The sequence below is a fragment of the Pinus tabuliformis genome, chromosome X, assembly GCF_031772625.1.
Source record: "Pinus tabuliformis cultivar Carrire ecotype Pingquan chromosome X, CPIR1, whole genome shotgun sequence".
In the NCBI taxonomy this organism is placed as follows: Eukaryota; Viridiplantae; Streptophyta; class Pinopsida; order Pinales; family Pinaceae; genus Pinus; species Pinus tabuliformis.
The window spans coordinates 911,985,194-912,005,448 of record NC_142308.1 but is presented as its reverse complement, the minus strand read 5'-3'; the positions used below and the strand labels follow the sequence as shown (position 1 = coordinate 912,005,448).

Below are 20,255 nucleotides of genomic sequence, written 5' to 3'. Positions count from 1 at the left end.
TAAAAGAATCAAATCTTTCCCTGTGACACCCCGTGGCGACTGTGTAGCACGATGATTAATTCTCCTGTGAGGTCTGGATGATGTGTTCTCCATGACAATTGTGTAGAAGGATGATTAGTTCGCCTATGAGGTCTAGATGATGTGTTCTCCATGAAAATTGTGTAGCAAGATAATTAGTTCTCCTGTGAGGTCTGGATGATGTGTTCTCCATGATGATTGTGTAGCAGGATAATTAGTTCTCATGTGAGGCCTGGATGATGTGTTCTCCATGGCGATTGTGGAACAAGATGATTCGCTCTCCTATGGACAGGATGATTAGCTCTCTTGTGGACAAGATGATTCACTCTCTTGTGGGATAGGATTATTCACTCTCCTGTGGATAGGATGATTCGCTCTCCTGAGGACAAGATGATTTGCTCTCTTGTGGGACATGATGATTTGCTCTCCCATGGATAGGATGATTAGTGCTCCTATCGAGGCATCCTACCCATGCAGTGTGGGACTCATGGGAATTACCTCTCATCTAATCAATGAGCAGGGAAATGACGATAGGGACCATAATAGTACCGATGGATCCATGATTGTATCTATCGTACTCCCGATGCTATGATGACCTTCATTGATCCGGGATCAATGATACTAGTCTGGGACTAGTGGTAGGAGTTGTACCCACTATGACGCTGACTTCGGATCGGTTGAGACTAGTCTGGGACCAGTGGTCCATACTATGAGACTTTCTTTGGGTCAGTGGAGGATTGGTCTAGGATGAGTTGTAGGAGTTGTACCCACTATGACACTGACTTCGGGTCAGTTGAGACTGGTCTGGGATGAGTGGTACATACTCTCAGACTGACTTTGGGTCAGTGGAGGACTGGTCTAGGACCTATAGTAGGAGTGGTACCTACTATGACACTGACTTTGGGTCGGTTGAGACTAGTCTGGGACTAGTGGTACACACTCTGAGATTGACTTTGAGTCAGTATCATACATCCTCGATCATTTGTTCTTCTTCATAATTTGGACAAAGCAGAGCAGAGCAGAATAGAGCAGAGTAGAGCAGATCGGAACTGGGCAGAACAGAACTGAGAAGAGCAGGCAGGATAAAGTAGAAGAGATCAGGGGTCAAGCTGTACAGGGTAGTGCATTAGATGGATGAATAGTAGTGACCGACAGATAGATCGAGTTTGGAGTTCTCCCTATTTGAGAGGGAGTGTTAAAATTGACAACTAGGGCCAAACTCCATGTGGGTCATCTTATTCATGGCTGATAATATTTTTATTAGATTCCTCTCATCGAGAGGTGTAGGATTGATCTAAAGATCATCTAATTCGGATAAGTATTTATGGAGATATGAATTTATTTTCATTATGGAATAATTATCAAGCCGACCAACAACTCATGTAAGCTCAGAAGCCCAACAGTCACATCTAGTCAATCATCAATAGTTGTGTATAAATACAGGAGGTATTTTCCTCATTTGTACACACACATCGCATCACATCTCTCTCTCTCTCTTGCGCAGAAAAGATGCTCTTCTCCTACTGTGCAGAAAGGGACTCTTCTCTAACACGTGTGGAAGGAAGGACGTTGCTGATGCTGATGATGCTGCTGATGCCGGTGATGCCAGTGATGCGAGTGATGTCGGTGATGTCGATGATGTCATTGATGCCGGTGATGCTGATGATGCGAGTGATGCCGGTGATGCCGGTGATGTCGATAATGATGATGATGCTGATGATGCTAATGCCGATGACGCCAATGACGCTCATGCCATTGATGCTGCTGATCTAGATGATCTAACAAATATTGACTGATGCCATTGATGTCGCTAATCTCGGGTTTGTTGTTGCTGATGTAAATCAGATTTATGTACTATTTCTCTCTGCTGAATTATTGAAGATAAAGGAAGATTTGATCAAAGGGTTTCCCCATATTGGGGTTTGTCCCTGGCTAGCTACCACATCTTGTGTCTCTTGTCTTGGATTGTTTTCTGTCGATTGTTTAATGTTCTATCTGCAATTTACTTACTATATAGGTGATTGCTAATCTGTAGATAATAATAATAAAAAGAAGTAAATTTCTCTAAGCATATAACATACCATAACTTAACTATGAGACATATTTGTAAATGTTCCAGAATGTAGCAAAACATAAGAGGATTAGGATTAGTTAGGAACTAGCTAGAAGAAATTGTTGAGGAACTGAAAAGTAACTAAGGAACAGGTCCTCAACTGTAAAGAAACTGCTAATAATGTATTGAAAAGGAAAAAAGAGAGAGATTGGAGAAGTTAGACATTAGAGACAAAGGAGAGCCGCAGAGGCCTATAGAGAGAGTCTCCAAGAGAAGCATGAGGGTCGACTGAATGTAAATCAGGCTGAAGTCAATTGTATCTGTGCATTATTAATAAATTGACTCATTGAACTACTGTGACTGTGTATTTCCTTTTATGCACTGAGTGATCCATAGAAGGATAGTGATGGTATTCTGTGTGAGTCTAACAGGTATATGTTTAGGTTAAATAAGAGCACAGATAGAACTGAAGCAGAGTCCAAGCGGAACGCAGAGGAGAGGATGAGACAGAGGATCATGGAGAGTCCTTGAAACATTTTAAAGAACCAAAGTAATGTTGGAGTAATCATGATCAAAGAACTCACGAAGTCGAGCTCAGGAGAGAGTCGCACAGAGAAACCCCGAAACCATAAGAAACATTGGAGAATAGCATAAAAACCATGAAGAAATGAAGAATAGAGAAGAGAAGCCTTATTGCTCAGAAGACGTTGGATGTGACGGATCAAGAGAGGAGATTAGATTGCATTATGTTGGTGAGGAGTGATTAACCTTGGCCATAAGCGATTGCGATCAAGTGACATCAAGTGTGGATCGTTAGATCAGGAAGAAGTTCAACGGCGGGGATTAGTTCACATTGGATTAAATCAAAGAGTAAGCATCAGTTGTGAGTCCATGCCAATATGCTGATAGCAATAGCCAATAGCGATATTGCGATATCATCGATGAGCAATGAGGTAGATCGGTGATCAGGAATCGGAGGAGGAGCAGTGCAGCAGAATCGTGGTGGACCTGACGATAAATATAATTGCAGATATATACATTTTGAGATCTGCTTATATGGTTCAGAGCGAAACTTTAGTTTTTTCTTTTATATTCTATAAAGTGCATGGGCCGAGTCTTTTAAGGCTTAAGCATGTATTAATGCTTATGATAGTCGCATATCAGAGCGGAAGGAGCATTGAAGCACATATGTAATGTGACCGCGGAAGACCGATTGCGATTGGGATAAAGGTGAAACCTCGATAACTGTGCAGAGGCCGTACCGAGCTCGAAAAAGGTATGTTTGTGGGGTTTTCCTTTGTAAATGGTTTATAAAGGGAAAGAGCATTTATGCGTTAAAATATATGTGACCAATGGTTAAAACGGGAAGATTATATATATATGTGTGTGTGTGTGTGTGTGTGTGTGTGATTAAAGGGTTGTATAAAGGTTACGAAGGGTTTTAACAGTCTGATAAGAGAGATTTGAGGAAGACTTTAATAAAAGGGATAATGAAGGTTATGAGGACGTAAAGAGTCTTGATAGGAGGTTTAAGCGGGGTGATTGAGTTCCGATATAAAGGAACTGACAAAAGAGGGCCTTAACCATTTGTGGTTGATGATTTGACTCCTTAGTCATTTAAATTCATGGGACATATAAGATATATGCATAATACATGCATATTGTCGGCAAAGCAGGGATAACCCTACGTCACTGGGTCCCACGGTAAAATGTCTAATATTGTATATGAGGGAAAACAATAATGTGAGCATGACACAACAAATTAAATGGGGGATATAAGAGCTAACTATGACATGGAACCAAAGTGATAACAAATTGGTATATAGCGCATTACAAACCACCATAGTTTGCATCCTCATATCCTAGCTACAGCCAATGCTTTTACTTCATTACGGAGAAATTCAACATTCTACGTTATAGTATGCCACAACCTTTGTTGGGAAGTATGATTTTTAAATCAATAAAGAGATATAACGAGGTGATATAACGAGGTGTAAATGAATTTCGGAGAATACAAGAGTTTCGGGGACCACAAACAGGGTAACTGAGTTTGGATGTCTGTGTGAGACGATGAATCTACCATCCGTATACTGAGGAAACTTATCCAAGGACAAAGACACTTAATTTGTTTGCCTGCCTGATAATAAAACATGACATGTGAAGAAACTGTAGGGAAAAACCATGATTAGCTCAGAGCAGGAATGCTCAACAGACTTAAACAAAAAAAAATGCAGAGAGAAACCATAAACCAACTGACGTTGAGCTGAAATTTCTCTCGTATCCATGAAAAATAAGCCTTTAATTTTCCAAGATTCGGTTATCAATGGTTTCTTGCAATAATTATGAGTGTGTATCTGGGGTTCAAGTGGATATCCGTGTAAAGCTTCTCAATAGGAGGTCTGGTTTTGTTAGGAAAAACAGTGGTAGGTTTGTTACCTCTCTTCCAACTACATTCACGTGATTGAGAATCCCGACAACGCCCTCACGATGTAATATATTATTCCCGCATTAAATCACATAAATACTACCACATATAACATTGCTTGGCATACATTACAAACAATTTACCATAATATTGGTTCCACATATCACACCTCTTATGCAATTCATCATGATTTGATTTATACTTTGATCGTGGATGTCTTTGCAATATATTTGTTTAACACCATTACAAAATTTTGCATCCCAGAATTGAAAACGTAAAATAATATTCAATGGCTAGGAAACAACCTTTGCAACCACGAATTGGTGCCATCCATAACTTTAAAACTTTATTAAAGCATTTGCACTTTTTATACATTTGAACCTATATTTGTATATTTTTTCCATGCTTATAAGTATACCTTTAGCAAGACATTTTTCTCGGATCCATCTCGAAGTATAGATTCTTGGCAAGGGAAGCACTCATTATCCTTATTATACCAAAACCTAGAATAAATCAAACTCATTATTTAATACTTATGCAACAAAAGTATGTCGATAGAAATTTTATGTCATTTTGTAGTTATCAATTTCACTTAGTGATGACGCATTTCATCATTGTTTGCAATAAAAACAAGGCCTTAAAACAACATGTAAATTGTATATTCAAGCACGTATATCCATATGCTACTCCTTGTTATATCATTTGTTGATATTAAACCAAAGATCTATAAGTGATGTCACTTGTCTACTCCTTATTTCTCTACCGCATCCCACTTTCCTAGGCTTAATATTTTTTTTTCTTAAATGTGTTTTTATTATACCTTTTATAAGATGAATCATAATGAAGTGTAATGATTGCGACAATCTTTGCAAAATTTTCTCAAAATATGTTGACTTCATAGGGAGGGTTGTATGTACTAGTCCAAAACTCAGAATTTATGGGATCACGAAGTAGAAAAGAATTCTAGTAGTGAGAAAGGGCAGCTGACTTGTCATACAAGGAAAGGAAGCATAAGGTGTAATAAAGTCAGACTAGGCATTACTTGTTATGTTTTTATGTAGATGAAATGATGAGGAAATAATAAGCATTCTAGAAACATCATCTTGCACACCAATATATAGTCATTGTATTTTTCTATTTATTAATATATTAGCTGAGTAAAATGCATATAAAATTCATAAAAGTTATAACAACTAACACTCTTATCAGAGACTGTCAAGACCCTCGAAAGACAATACTATACTAACAATGAGTGGTGAAAAAAAATGAAAGTAACAAAACTGAAAATAATGTAATGCTGAAAGAAATAAAAATAGCAATAAAAATTCAAAGGAAAGCAAAATTTTATGTACATAATGATGACATTGATGACATTGATGTTGTGATATAGTGGTTTTGGTTGGCATTGATGTCAACCTAATTATGACCTAGTGCTTGACATGCCTAGTTAGTGCACGGACAAGATGGTCTTTCAATTTTGTGGAGATGGTATGGCAGATGACTTTGTACATGGTCCTCTTCTTGTGTTGTGCACATGTTGGAGAAGTTGAGGAGTGGTATGACAAGTTTGTAGATTGATCTAAGTTGCTTTATGTTATACTCTGCCACAACTTCTCGGAAAGCCTCTTTAAGAGAGTGGCTCAAGGCTCTGAGCCACTGAGATGTAAGTGTAGAGGGTGCATGTGTAGTCGTCAACTGCTAGTTAGGTCCCCATAGTTGTGGGCCTAAACATGAGTAAAATATTTCCACTCGTATTTTCCCCTCCTATTTTATTCAAGGCTTTGTTTGATAAAGACATTAAGAGTAGTCGTATGCCATGTGGTATGCCATTAATGAGGTTGAGGAGGATGAAGTGTTATATATATGTGTCATGTTAATGGTAGTATGCATGTGAGTGAGAGACTTTGATAGTGCTTTTTATTTCCTATTGCAAAACTATATTTGAGTTGAGCGGTATGTTTATTATATTCTATTTTTAGATCAAAGAGGTTGTTGGGTTGCTAGGGTTGAGAAGATTATAGAACCTAGTGTGAAATATTATCAAACACAGTTCAGACGGAGAAGTTGGTAGCGTAGGGGCTTCATATTAGTAGATGTTAGCACACAATGAGTAGAAGAGGTGGGTGCCAAAAGAGTGGTGTAGGATTGAAGTCTTCTATTTGGTAGGGACCAACTACTTTATGTGTATTTTTTTCAACAATTAATAGAAGAATTGTGCAACAAAACATGATAACTGTTATCCACTAGAAACACTTATGTCTTTTTGTGTGCATGTCTTTCTTGATGTTTTTCATGATGCTTATATGTTGATTTTATGTTTATTTTACATGCTATATCAGTGATTTGATGATGTATTACTAATCCTTGGGTGCCTTGAGAAAAAAAGTTGAAATTCTAATAAACCCTAGCACTACTAATTCACCCCCTTCTTACTAGTGAGCACATTTCTAGCAATTGGTATAAGAGCTAGGTTCTCTGAGTGGAGCTTCATTGCTCAAGGCTAGATCATGAGATTATAGAGAAGAAAAAAAGGAAACATTCTCATAAGAATAAGGATTTCAAACCAGCCATGAGTGATTAAAAAATTGAAGGGCCTCTTCTCCTAGAAGGTATGACAGGCAATGTTCTCAATCATGAGCATTTTATTTCTTGTTGGTAGTCTAGTGCCGATGATCTTGGGGTCATCAAAGGAAATGATAATCAATTTTTTGAAATTGATTCCTCAAGAGGTGATGAAGGTGTCTGTCCACTGTAGGGGTCTTAAGATGAAGATATTAGTAGACTAGTGACCTTGAAGTTGAAAAGAAAGCTCAAGCAAGGTATATAGAAAATCTTAAGATACAACAAATATTTGAAGAAACTTCTTCAAATTCGTGAGGAGAGAGAGTATGTTTTCAAGGAATAAAATTATGAGATGAAAACCCAATTGTAGAAGGCAAGGAATACTGAAGAGGAGATTGGAAGTCAAATTAAGGATAAGATTAACTACTGTAATAATTTAGAAGCAAAGATACTAAAGAGCATATCTAGCCTAAAAGGAGAGGGTGAGGCGACAATAAAAAAACCCAACTTCTAGCAGCAATGAAGGAAACCAACATCACGATCAAGAGACAAAGAATGGGACAAGAAAAGGTATGAGAAATGTTAAATGTTTTAGCTATTAGAAATTTAGACATGCTTCAGTTAATTGTGGAAGAAAAAAGACTAAATATTCCCAAAAAAATAAGGAGCCTAATTATCTTGCAATGATTCAAGGTAGAGAACTTCCATTAGTCCAGAGGTATAAAAATTTATTTTATGTGTACTATTACTTATGTAATGATTTTTGCCATAAAAAAGTTGATGGTAGGGATTATGACAGAAGGAGTAGAAAGTAGATCAATAAAATATCTAAGTCCTTTCCACCAAATCCTTGGGCACATTAGATGTTATATGTATGATAATCTATGACATATGACCAAAGACTACAAGATTCCCATGGCTTCTATACAAAAGAAGAACAGTTCTTTTCAAAGCAATGTGTAAGTGAAATATAAAATAATCTAGAAGAGAAAAGAGCAGCTGAAAGCAAGAGATCAAACTATTAAAGAGTGGAAAGAGAAAGAGCAATGAGTGGCTTCAGAGAAGAATTGTATCTATCCTCAACAGAAGGGGAGTATAAAAAAGAAAGTGCATAATTTCAAGGGGAGATCCTGTAAGAAAAGAGAGTCTCATCAACAATTAGTGTAATTTATATTCTCTTAGCTATTTCTGTGTATTTTTTTCAATGGAATTAATTTTGGATGTATTAGCTAAGTTTGACCGTGTAGCTCCAATATTTTATTTCTAAAACAGAAATTAAACTTCATGATGTGCACTTACAATAAAAAAGAGTAACTCGTCACAAAGAAATGTGAACAATGGACAATGGAGTGTTAAATGAAAAATAAAAAAAGGGACACTACTACACATGAGGCGTGTTTAAGACAATAGTTGAGACAATATTTGAGTAAATTGACTCAACTTGAGACAAAAACAAACTTGTGAATTGTCTTAAATATTGTCTTTAAGTGGGTGTCTCAAATTAATTCTCTTAAAAAATTATTGTCTTAAAAAGTTGTGTCTCAAATTAACTGTCTTACAAAATTATTGTCTTAAAAAGTTGTCTCTATAAAGACAATATATAACACAAACATTATTGTCTCTTAGGAGACAATTTCATTTTTGTCTCTCCAAAGACAATAGTTGGGATTAAAGACATTGTCTTTATAGAGACAATAAGTCTTTAATCCTAGCTATTGTCTCTCTAGAGACAATAAAAAAATTATATTTAAAAGAAATACAATATCACTTTTGTCTCTTTAGAGACAATATAAAACAATGAATCTAGAAAAATATCTCACCATTGAAATAAATCAATATACAAAATATCTAATTTAAAAATAAATCACAATATCATTCATTAATTCATGTTAAGGAACAGTGGAATCAATCCACCAACCTCTTGCTTCTAAGCTAGGTGCTTTTCCATTAAGCTAGCACCCTTTAAAAAATTATGTGATTTATAGCAGTCACTGAAACTGCACATACAGGCATGATTTTTTTTTAAATTCCCAACACAACACAATCCTTATTAAATCTATAATCATGCGGCACCTATTTTTAACTTAATACGAAATAACTCAATCTAGTTACCTAAATTTCACACCCTTATAGCATGACCCACACAACAAGCTAATAATACACAATAATCTACAAATAATTTAATCTAGTCCTACAAAGAAAAGTAACTAGAATTAGCAGAAGCTGTTAATATCTTGCCACAACAATTAACTTTCATATTGTTTTCTGCATCTGATTTTGTCAATAAAGAAATACAAAAAGGGTCCCAAAAAGGATTCACGTCGCTTCATTGACACCATTACCACTTGGTTTGATTGATTGTAGTGAAATGAATATTTCTTTTAACCGATTTTAACACTCATGTCTATATGAAAACCTCATTTAGAAAATTGAATAGCTCCTTTATCCCAACCTACGCTCCTCCCTGCCATGTCTATGTATGAAAACCTTGATTTTTCATATCTGTCAACTAATTTTAATATAAAAATGAAAACAGTGAAAAGTCTCATACATGATCTTAGATCCAAATTAATTTAATTAAATGCTTCAGACAAAATATTAATTTCATCTTAATTAATTTTCTTAAACAACCCCTTGTGTAGTAGTGCATAAATCTTTCATTTCTATCGTTGGAATTATTTAGAAGTATGGCGATGAGTGGAGAAAACATTTGTGAGTTCTATGTATATCTATTAGTCGAAGCTCAAATCTAGTCCACATCTTGAAAACTTCAGGATTGAAATGATCTAAAAATCTAATTTTGTAGCTCCTGGTGATGTGAGGATCACAAAATCCCCTGATGATGCAAGTATCTAGACATTACATCTCCCATGGTAATTAAATAAAAATCATAATCCATGCACTATTTATAATAATACAATCTGTGATAAAACCCTCGTAGAGTGCCCACAAACAGATTCAACAATTTCACCATAACTAGAAGCCTTTGGGTGAACAGAAAAGTCAACGAGTAACTCAATGCTTATTTCCAAGAGAATACCCATCAGTATTATCACTACAAAGCATAATGGGATACCCAAAACTGTCATTGTTGTAGGCAGTGCCATAATTCCTGCACCAATTACAGTTGCTGCCATATTGAAAACTGCTCTAAGGATACTAGATCGAGACTCCATTTCTGTTATCCCTGATTTTTCTGTTGACAATAGGGGGAAATCATCGTTGTCTTTCGAAGGAAATTCCTTTGAGGTAACCCCATTGACAGACTTCTTGATCTCTTCCTCGTGGTCTAGCGATATGTCCTGCATTTGTAGCTCGATGAATGAGTGCTTTATTGAGCCCTGCATTGTGTACCTGATTGAAATTTCCTGAGAGATATTGAGAATTGTTTTGATTACCTGATTTGCAGGAAAAATAGAAAATTGTCTTTTGGCCTCCTCTATTTGATGAGATTTTCTATTGATTAGGAAAATGAATGATAAGATCCGTTTCTGTTTAAATGCTTAAGTCTTCTGCTTTTGGTGCAAGCAGAATGAAAAGAATGAAGAGGGATGAAGCATTTGAATTATCATCCAATTTGGCTAAGTTAGGTAGTCATCCAACATTTTACCTTCTCTAAATTCATATGTCACAAGTTATGAAGGCCCCTAACTGATGGGCTAGTGGTTTTTTCTCAAAACACTATATCTGGTAGTGATTGTTTCTCTTTCACTTTAGCCTCTAGCTATGCTTCGATATCATTTACTTGAATGACGTGTAAAATTAGCCAAAGCCTTAAGACTGTACAACCTAAGAAATAAATATACCTAGCAAATGAGACTATAGTGCATTGAAATCAAAGGCAAAGTTAATCCGAAAAGAGAATATAAAGTTTCGACATTACCTTCTCTTGAATATTTCTACACATATGCTATTTTCCTTTAAGTTTTTCCAGATATTGCAATATCTCCTTCTCTGCTTGTTGTTATCTCTCCTCTTTACTCCCAATTTCATGTTTGTCTTCTAGTTATTTTTGTGTATGTAATCATTTAGCTTTCACTTTGGCCTCAAGTTATGCTTCAAGATCCTTTACCTGCATGACTAGTAATATTAGGAAAAATCTTACTTTAATACATTGAACCAAACAAATGAAATCTTTAGCACTTAAAAAGAAAGTTAAATAAAAAATGAAAATAAGAATTACCGTCTCTTGAAGATTATATCCAGGGCTGCTTACATTCTAAGAATATGCAAGTTAAAAGCAATAAAAGGGACAAGCCCGTGTCATACCTTTTCTAAGAACATTTCAACCTTCATAACATTTACTTGAAGTATTTCAGCCTCTTTGATCAGTTCTCGAGAATTATAATTTCAGCCCTTAAGTTTCACATCCAAGTTTTGCATTTTCTCATCCATCTTCTGCATCATGTCATCCTTTACCTTTCCTTCTTGTTTGGCCTTCTCAAACTACACAAAGGCATTCACACTTTCAGGAATAGCCTAACCAGCCTAACATACAGGGAATGTTCTGAATTCAATAACAATACTAATTGAAAATATGCATGCAAAATCATTCTAATTGTATGCTAACTAGCAATGTAAAATCAATTTATTTGAAAGTACCATTTGTTTATACTTCAAAAGCTCACAGGAATCAAATTGTTTCCATGCTGGACCTAGTTCTATGCCCCTCACTCTAGTGGAAAAGTTCAATGAACTTAAAGGAAAAAGCACATGAAGAGAAAAGGTATTGGAATGGAACCTAATGAATCTTGGAGCAAATTTGTAAGCTTAGAATTCCTAAAATCACCAAAAACAACAGTCACGTCATTATTAAATTTGATTTCAAAAAGAGACAACATATGCAAAAGGAAGTGACAAATGAATAATAGTGAAACTATTTTGAGCTCTTCAAATAGTTGCAATGCAACAAACCTATAGGGTATGTGGTTGTTTTTGGTTGCTAACATAGATATAACATCACCAAGAATAGAAAGAGATTTGCTAATAGATTGAGCTTCCATAAGGCACTCCCATTGAACATTTGTTTTTGCTATTCTCTCACTTTTTTCTAGATCAACAAGCCACAACTTGCTCCTGGTACATTCCCCGCTGATTAAGTTTTCTCCCTTTACCATCACACAAAGTACATTGTGCATGGTAACATTGAAATCACAAACTTTCAATAACTCGTTACCAGAGAAAACAACACAAACAAATCAGAACTGCCTCACTGGTTGATATTGTCATATAAATCAAGTAATTCTCACATGCAAAAATAAAATACTGTAATTTTCTTCAACTGGTTCTTAAACTATTCAAATAAGTACTTTCTCTCACAAAAACTATAAGATAAATTTTGATAACTGGTTCAAGCAGGTTATGAACTATATTTCAAATTGGTATTGTTCAACTTAATTTTGTTAACATTTTTGATTCAACAAAACTGCCCAATAAGATGTAGCATAGGGGCAAGGTTATTATATGTTCTTCACTGAATTTATCCTGATTTATCCATTTTATGTAGTAGTATGAAGTGAGCCATGATGAAAGAATGCACACCAGTGAGAACGACTACTATTTTCATTAGAATTGGTAGAGCCAATGGCCCTTGCACTGCTTCCAGTTTGGAAAACATCCCAAACCTCATTCATAGTGTGTACTTGTACTTCAACAAGGCCTGGAACATGATGGACACCTTTTGCTACCTTGCTTTACTTCAAGCCTAACGACAGACCACAGAGTCATTCTCAATTCAATATACTAAAATTGTTTCGTAGAATAGAACAATATATGTATCAAATCTATCTCATCTTTGTTCAGGAAACTAGAAATGAACTTAAACACCAAGAAAAATAGAAGTTACTTTTTAACAGTATGCCCTGGCTGAGTTGGGGATGCAAGTAGATCATGAATCTTCTCATTGTAAAATTCCAATACACTTACTGAGATATCGTATTTAAATAATCCATTTCTCTCATTAGCTACATGAAAGATCTCCTCCAATGTTCAATATTTTACTTTCATATCCTCATGTGTTACCTCGATGGTAAATGTCTTCCCAGTTCTAGTTTTCCCATATTCAAATTACACACATTGTACCCATCCAAAACTGACATGACAACTAGTGTAGTATCGAAAAAACAACCACTACCCATGGAAATAACTCTAATAAATGAATTTTTGTACTTATTAATAATAAATTTCAGATCCAAAAGATATTCTTCTATACATCTTACATTGATTTTCTTGATTAGTATATAGTAAAAACAAAATCAAATTTGAACACTTTCTTTGAAGAACCATTAAAAGGATGCTCAGTTCATTATCTCTATTTGTATCAAATTCTGGCACTATAGAAGCTCATGCTGATATTTCTTCATCACTTAGTGGACAACATCTACAGAATGCTCTGATGTTTTGTGAAAAAGACCATAAAATAACGTTACCTAACCTGCTAATCCTTGTGTAATGCATAAAAAAAAATTCAATCAACAAGTTGCTTGTAAGATTCAACACTTTATTTTAAAGCTTTTTCCTTTACATTGTCTCTTTTTTCAAATTATTCTTCAGGTCTTCAAACTCCAGAACTTAACAAATACATAAAAATTAATAAAACGTTGGCAATGATTTTATCAGAAACATAATATTTATCACTTACCCAGAGAGTGATACGCAAAGATTGCATAGCATATCTCATCACAACATTGTGAGGGATAACAGTAGCACATTTATGTGCTCTTCTAAAAGGTTATCATAATATAACTTTAGTATTTTGTAAAAAGTATTTGCAAGATTATTCATAGAATATCTGACAAGGTGTAGTACATGAAGAAGACTCAACTTAAATTTATACGTTAGTATTATTCAATACCAAATTTATTTGAATTTTAGCCTTCAAGTCTTGAACTGATGAAGCCAAAAAAAAATTATGCCTTTGGTATGTGTCTTGAAGCTCCCTTGATTGAGAAGTTTGGCCTTCTATAGCTTGATCTGTAACAAGGAAATTATTGCATCAGATAATTCCAATTCGTTGGCTTATCAGTAATAAGAAAAAAAAGATCAATTTGTTCCACCTAGACATTCAACATGAAATGACATGTTATCAAGTTCAGTCCTCAGGTTTTCATTTTGATGATTAGGGTCATTAAGGGACATGCAGGCCTCGTGGCATTCATTTTTCTTCAATTCATACTCCCTAGTAAGCTCTTCAATCTTCCTTTCATACTCCGCTATACATTTGGGAGTTTTCCTTCTAATCTACAAACTAATCAACAGAACTAATGTTAATCCATCTCAAGAGTATTTAAAAGAAGTACAAGGATGACTCTGCCAACATCTCTCAATACGTTGTGTTCCCAGTTTTCGTCAGCCCTATCTAGAATTGAGCATTCAAAAATCCTCCATTTGCATTGCCTGTAGCCATATGAAAGACTACTTTTGAGATAGTCAAAACTTCCTACCATCTGTGATTTGATTTCTGGACCGCATCATCAAATTACAATAACTGAGCATATCAGATCAATTTAACCAAATGATAAAATCTATAATGGTAGTAAGGTTTAGTTGGATCTCCCCAAGCAAAGGAAATCATTGCACTGTTGTTTGAGCTTTTCAAGAACTGAGAAATCAAGTTCTTTTAAAAAATTAGCCAATTGGAGATATCTTATAAATAGATTCTGATTTCAATAGTGCAAATCCATAATATAACGTGAACAATTGCAATAAGGATGTTTTGGTTCCTATACCCCATCTTCTTCAGTTCCTAAAATGGACAAGATGTTAGTGAATTGGATACACAAGCTGCCTGCAATCCTTTTCTCTCTGAAAATACGCATCTACATGACTAGAACGTGAATCCTCCCAAGCAAGTGAATACAAAGCTAGAGGAAGATTCTCATTCCAACCAGGAGGAAGATTCTCATTCCACTTTTTCCTCAACTGCAACCGTGAAATTAATCAAAGATTGTAAAGGCAAGTCTGGCAGTGCTCCTTTTGCAGCTCTTTTCAACTTTATATGTAATGAGAGAGTGAAACGTGAAGTGCTTTTCACAAAATTAGAGGAAAAATTTAATGCAAAGGAAGCAGAGAAAAACCAATTGCAAGTTAAACCAAAGGAGCTGCAAGAAGCTGAGATAAAGATGATTAGGAAAAGTTTGACATTTAAAGCAACTCCCATGCCATCATTCCATCGTGAAGTAGCTCCACCAAAGTTTCAGTTGAAGAAGATACCACATAGTGACCAAAAATACCCCAAGTCAGGGTGGAGAAAGAGTTATGGTGATGTAGAATCTGAGAGTGATCCAAATCAAGTTTTGTAGAACATCCCACTTTAATTTGGATTAGAAAAAAGAGCAATGGGTATGTGCAGACATGAATACAATTGCAGATAATGACATGGTTGAAAAGAGAACTGCCGAGAGATCATTGAAAAAGACATCTTCTAAAACATATTTATCGTAAAAGTCCAGTGAAAGACCTTTTAGGCTCGAACAAGAAATTTCAAATAATCCAAAACAATGACTTGTTGATGAATATACCAAGGATGGTAACTAAATCACAAGCACTCATTCCAAAATTTTTTATATAAGAAGTGACATAAATGGATTAACTATGTAGAAATTTGAAGTTGTTGAAGATCAAAAGGAAACCAAGCCTTTAGATGGAAAGATTGGAATTGGAAACACCACCAATGATAGAGACAATGAAACTTTGTTGAATTCTGAAGTTGTTGAAGAAGAACCAAATGGGACTGAACCTATAAGTAGGAAGAATGAGATTGAAAAGACTACTGAAGTGAGCCTAACTATGCAGAAGTATGAAGTTGTTGAAGAACCGATTGAAGCTAAAATATTACAAGGGAAGGATGAGATGCCAGAAACTAAGGTTCAGGGTGACATATTGGAGGATTCAGGTTCTCTTATTGAACTTCTGAAGGTGTGACATATTGGAGGATTCAGGCTTTGTTACATGGGTGTTAGCTAAAAATTTGCAGGTTACAGATGGCTTGCATATGGAAAGTTAATCACACTCCCATGTTAATCCACGTAAGGGGTGGATCCAAGCAACAAAACTGATATGAAACAAATGGACCCCAACTTTGTTTGATCATCTCAACATGGTTCAGGTGAAGAAATGAATGGGAAAAAAAGAACAACTTAAAGATATTATGTCATACTTCAAGAATTCAAAGAGAGAGAATGGCAAAACTAACCTTCAAAGAAAATGAAGGAAACGATAGTATGATTTGAACTATGTACATTCGTGATTTGATTTCTCGGTTGCTCTTAAAAAATATCTACCTGTATTTTTGAGTGAGTGGAGGTTGTTCCCTAAATGTCATTCTTGTAGTCCTTGTCAAGGACGTCTTCCAATGGTTTCAATGTTGATAATAAAAGACTTTTTACTACATTTCTACTACTATATATATATATATATATATATATATATATATATATTATAAGGTTTTTAGTTTTGCAGGTTGAAAGAAAACAACGATAATCTGTAATGTGAGAGTGTTTTTACCTCTTGTTTCAAATTCCTTATGGGGAGCAACATAGTTGAAAAAAAAAACTTTGAAGCATTGAGTTTGTTGAGGGGCTAGCTCTATATATATATCATACTTATAATTACACAACTTTGTTTCATAGGTTCAATTTCTGGGTAAATTTGATCTACTATACTTGTTAAACTGTATAAAACATTGATTCTACTTCCATTATTAGCTAAAAATATATGTCTTGGTTACTAAGATGGTACACACTCGCTATCAAATTCCTATGAGTGAGATTTTGTTAGTTCTAGTGATATGGAACATTCTCCAAAATTTATACCAGAAGAAATGACTTGGAAAGTGGTTTTTGTTGGAAGGATTCCCATCATGAGATAAGCATGCTAACCAAGTGCAAATACTGGGGTCAATTTTCAACATGGTATAAGAGAAAGGTCTAGAAATTGATTGGCAGTGACTAGCAGATCTAAGCCAAAGTGAGGCTTGAAGAGAGGTGTTGAATCATCACAACATTAGCCCCTAAATGAAAGTCAAAGGCCCCTAAATGTCTCAAAATCCCCATGGTTCTGAAAGCAAATTCACAGACCACCTTCTTCCAGTTTTCAACTTCATTAAACCTTAAAAGCCATAAAAAAATGAACAAATAGCCAATAATAGAAATAATTAAAGGCTTTCATTTCAATTACCAATTTAGAAATCTTCCTCTATTTTTTTGAAATCTTGACCTCTCCTTCATCAATCTCGGCTAAGACATCCTTAGGATCAATTCCATGCACCCTGTCGCTGATGGAGAGGCCTTGTACATCAGCAAGGCCTACAACATGATGGACATCTTCTACTACATATCTTTACTTCAAGACTAACGATAGACCATCGAGTCATTCTCAATTAAATATAATAAAACTATTTTGTAGGATAGAACAATATATGTATCAAATCTATCTCATCTTTTTTTAGCAAACTAGAAATCACCTTAAACACCAACAAAGGCAGAAGTTACTTGTTAACAGTATGCCCTAGTTGAGTTGGGGATGCAAGTAGATCATGAATCTTCTCATTCTTAACTTCCAATACGATTATTGAGATATCATATTCAAATAATCCATTTTTCTCATTAGCTACATCAAAGAGCTCCTTCAATGTTCAATAGTTTACTCACCTATCATCATGTGTTCCCTCTATTGTAAATGTCTTCCCAGTTCTAGTTTTCCCATACGAAATATTACACACATTATACCCATCCAAAACTGACATGGTAACTGGTGTCGTATCGACAAAAATAATCACTTCCCATGGAAATAGTTCTAATCAATGAGTTTGTCAACTTATTAATAATAAATTTCAGATTCAAGAGATAGTATTCCGTATATCTTACCTTGATTTTATTGATTAGTAAATACTAAATAGTAAAAACACAATCAAATTTGAACACTTTCTTTGAAGAACCATTAACATGATGCTCAATTCATTGTCTCTATTTGTATCAAATTCTGCCACTGCAGAAGCTCCCACTGATATTTCTCCATCACTCAATGGACAACATCTACACAATGCTCTGATGTTTCCTGAAAAAGACCAGAAAATCACGTTATCTAACGTGCTAATCCTTGTGTAATGCATAAAAAGAATGCAATCAGCAAGTTTCCTGTAAGATTCAACACTTTATTTTAAAGTTTTTCCTTTACATTGTCTCTTTGTTGAACTTCTTCTTGAGATCTTCACACTGCAGAACTTAACAACTTCATAAAAATTAATAAAACGTTATCTCAAAAATAGAATATTTATCACACTTACCCAGAGATTGCACAACAGATGTCATCCCAACAATGTCAGGGATAGCACTGACACATTTATGTGCCTCTTCCGAAAGGTTATCATAATCTCTCTTTAGTATTTTCTACCAAGTATTCAACAAGATTATTCATAGAATATCTGACGAGGTGTAGTACAGGAAGAAGACTCAACTTAAATTTTTATGCTAGTATTATTCAATACCAAAGTTATTTGAATTTTAGCCTTCACATCTTCAACTGATGAAGCCCAAAAAAAATTATTCCTTTGATATGTGTCTTGAAGCTCCCTTAATTGAGAAGTTTAGCCTTCTATATCTTGATCTGTAACAAGGAAATTTTTGCATCAGATAATTCCAATTCGTTGGCTTATCGGTAAAAACAAAAAAAGGATCAATTTGTTCCACCTAGATATTCAACATGAAATGACATGTTATTGAGTTCATACCTCAGGTTTTAATTTTGACAATTAGGGTCATCAAGGGACATAAAGGCTTCGTGGCATTCATTTTTCTGCAATTCATAATCCCTAGTAAGCTCTTCAATCTTCCTTTAATACTCCACTATACATTTGGCATTTTTCCTTCTAATCTAGAAACCAATCAATAGAACTAATGCTAATCCATCTCAAGAGTATTTAAAATAAGTACAAGGATTGTTATGCCAACATCTCTTAATATGTTATGTTCCCATGTTTTGTCATTTCCAACTATCTAGAATTGAGCATTCAAAAATCCTCCATTTTCATTATCTGTAGCCATATGAAAACTACTTTTGAGATAGTCAAGACTTCCTACCATCTGTGATTTGATTTCTGGACCACATCATCAAATTACAATAACTGAGCATATCAGATCAATTTACCCAAATGATAAAATCTATAATGGTAGTAAGGTTCAGTTGGATCTCCCCAAGCGAAGGAAATCATTGCAATGTTGTTTGAGTTTTTCAAGAATTGAGAAATCAAGTTCTTTTAAAAAATTCTAGCCAATTGGTGATATCTTATAAACAGATTTTGATTTCAATAATGCAAATTGAGAATATAATGTGAACAATTTCAATAAGGATGTTATGGTTCCTATACCCCATCTTCTTCAGTTTCTAAAATGGACAAGATGTCAGTGAACTGGATACACAAGCTTCCTATAATCCTTTTCTCTAAAAATATGCATCTACATGACGAGAATGTGAGTCCTGCCAAGAAAGTGAATACAAATGTAGAGGAATATGCTCATTTCAACCAAGAGAAAGATTCTCATTCCACTTTTTCCTCAACTGCAAGTGCAAAATCAATCAAATATTCTAAGGGCAAGTCTGGCAGTGCTCCTTCTGGAGCTGTTTTCAGCTTTAGATGTAATGAGAGAGCTGAGAAGCGTAAAGTTTTTTTCACAAAATTAGAGGAAAAATTGAATGCAAAGGAAGCGAAGAAAAACCAATTGCAAGTTAAACCAAAGGAGCTGCAAGAAGCTAAGATAAAGATGCTTAAGAAAAGTTTGACATTTAAAGCATCTCCCATGCCATCATTCTATCATGAAGCAGCTCCACCAAAGGTTGAGTTGAAGAAGATACCTCTTACCCACCCAAAATACCCCAAGTTAGGGTGGAGAAAGAGCTATGCTGGTGTAGAATCTGAAAGTGATCCAAATCAAGTTTGTAGAACATCTCACTTTAATTTGGACCAGAAAAAGAGCAATGGGTACGTGCAGACATGAAGGCAACTGCAGATAAGGACATGGTTGGAAAGAGAACTTCCAAGAGATCATTGAAAAAGGCATATTTCAAAAAATATTTACTATAAAAGTGCAGTGGAATACCTTTTAGCCTCAAACTAGAAATTTCAAACAACCTAAAAGGCTGACCTATTGATGAATCTACTAAGGATGGTAATTAAATCACAAGCACTGGTTACAAAAATGC

At 35.0% G+C, this 20,255-nt stretch overlaps 1 protein-coding gene and 1 pseudogene across 1 annotated transcript; one reads left to right on the top strand and one right to left on the bottom strand.

Moving 5' to 3' along the window:
• Positions 1 to 11,408: 11,408 nt before the first annotated feature.
• Positions 11,409 to 18,367, bottom strand: LOC149142649 (kinesin-like protein KIN-14R; annotated as a pseudogene).
• Positions 18,368 to 19,504: 1,137 nt separating this feature from the next.
• LOC149142648 (protein WVD2-like 5) lies at positions 19,505 to 20,050 on the top strand. The gene has a single exon (XM_089451540.1). It carries the CDS (start codon positions 19,505 to 19,507, stop codon positions 20,048 to 20,050), a length of 546 nt encoding a protein of 181 aa, XP_089307666.1.
• Positions 20,051 to 20,255: the final 205 nt, after the last annotated feature.

Coding starts and splice junctions, on each gene's coding strand:
- LOC149142648 (XM_089451540.1), top strand. CDS start 19,505: ATGCATCTACATGACGAGAATGTGAGTCCTGCCAAGAAAGTGAATACA.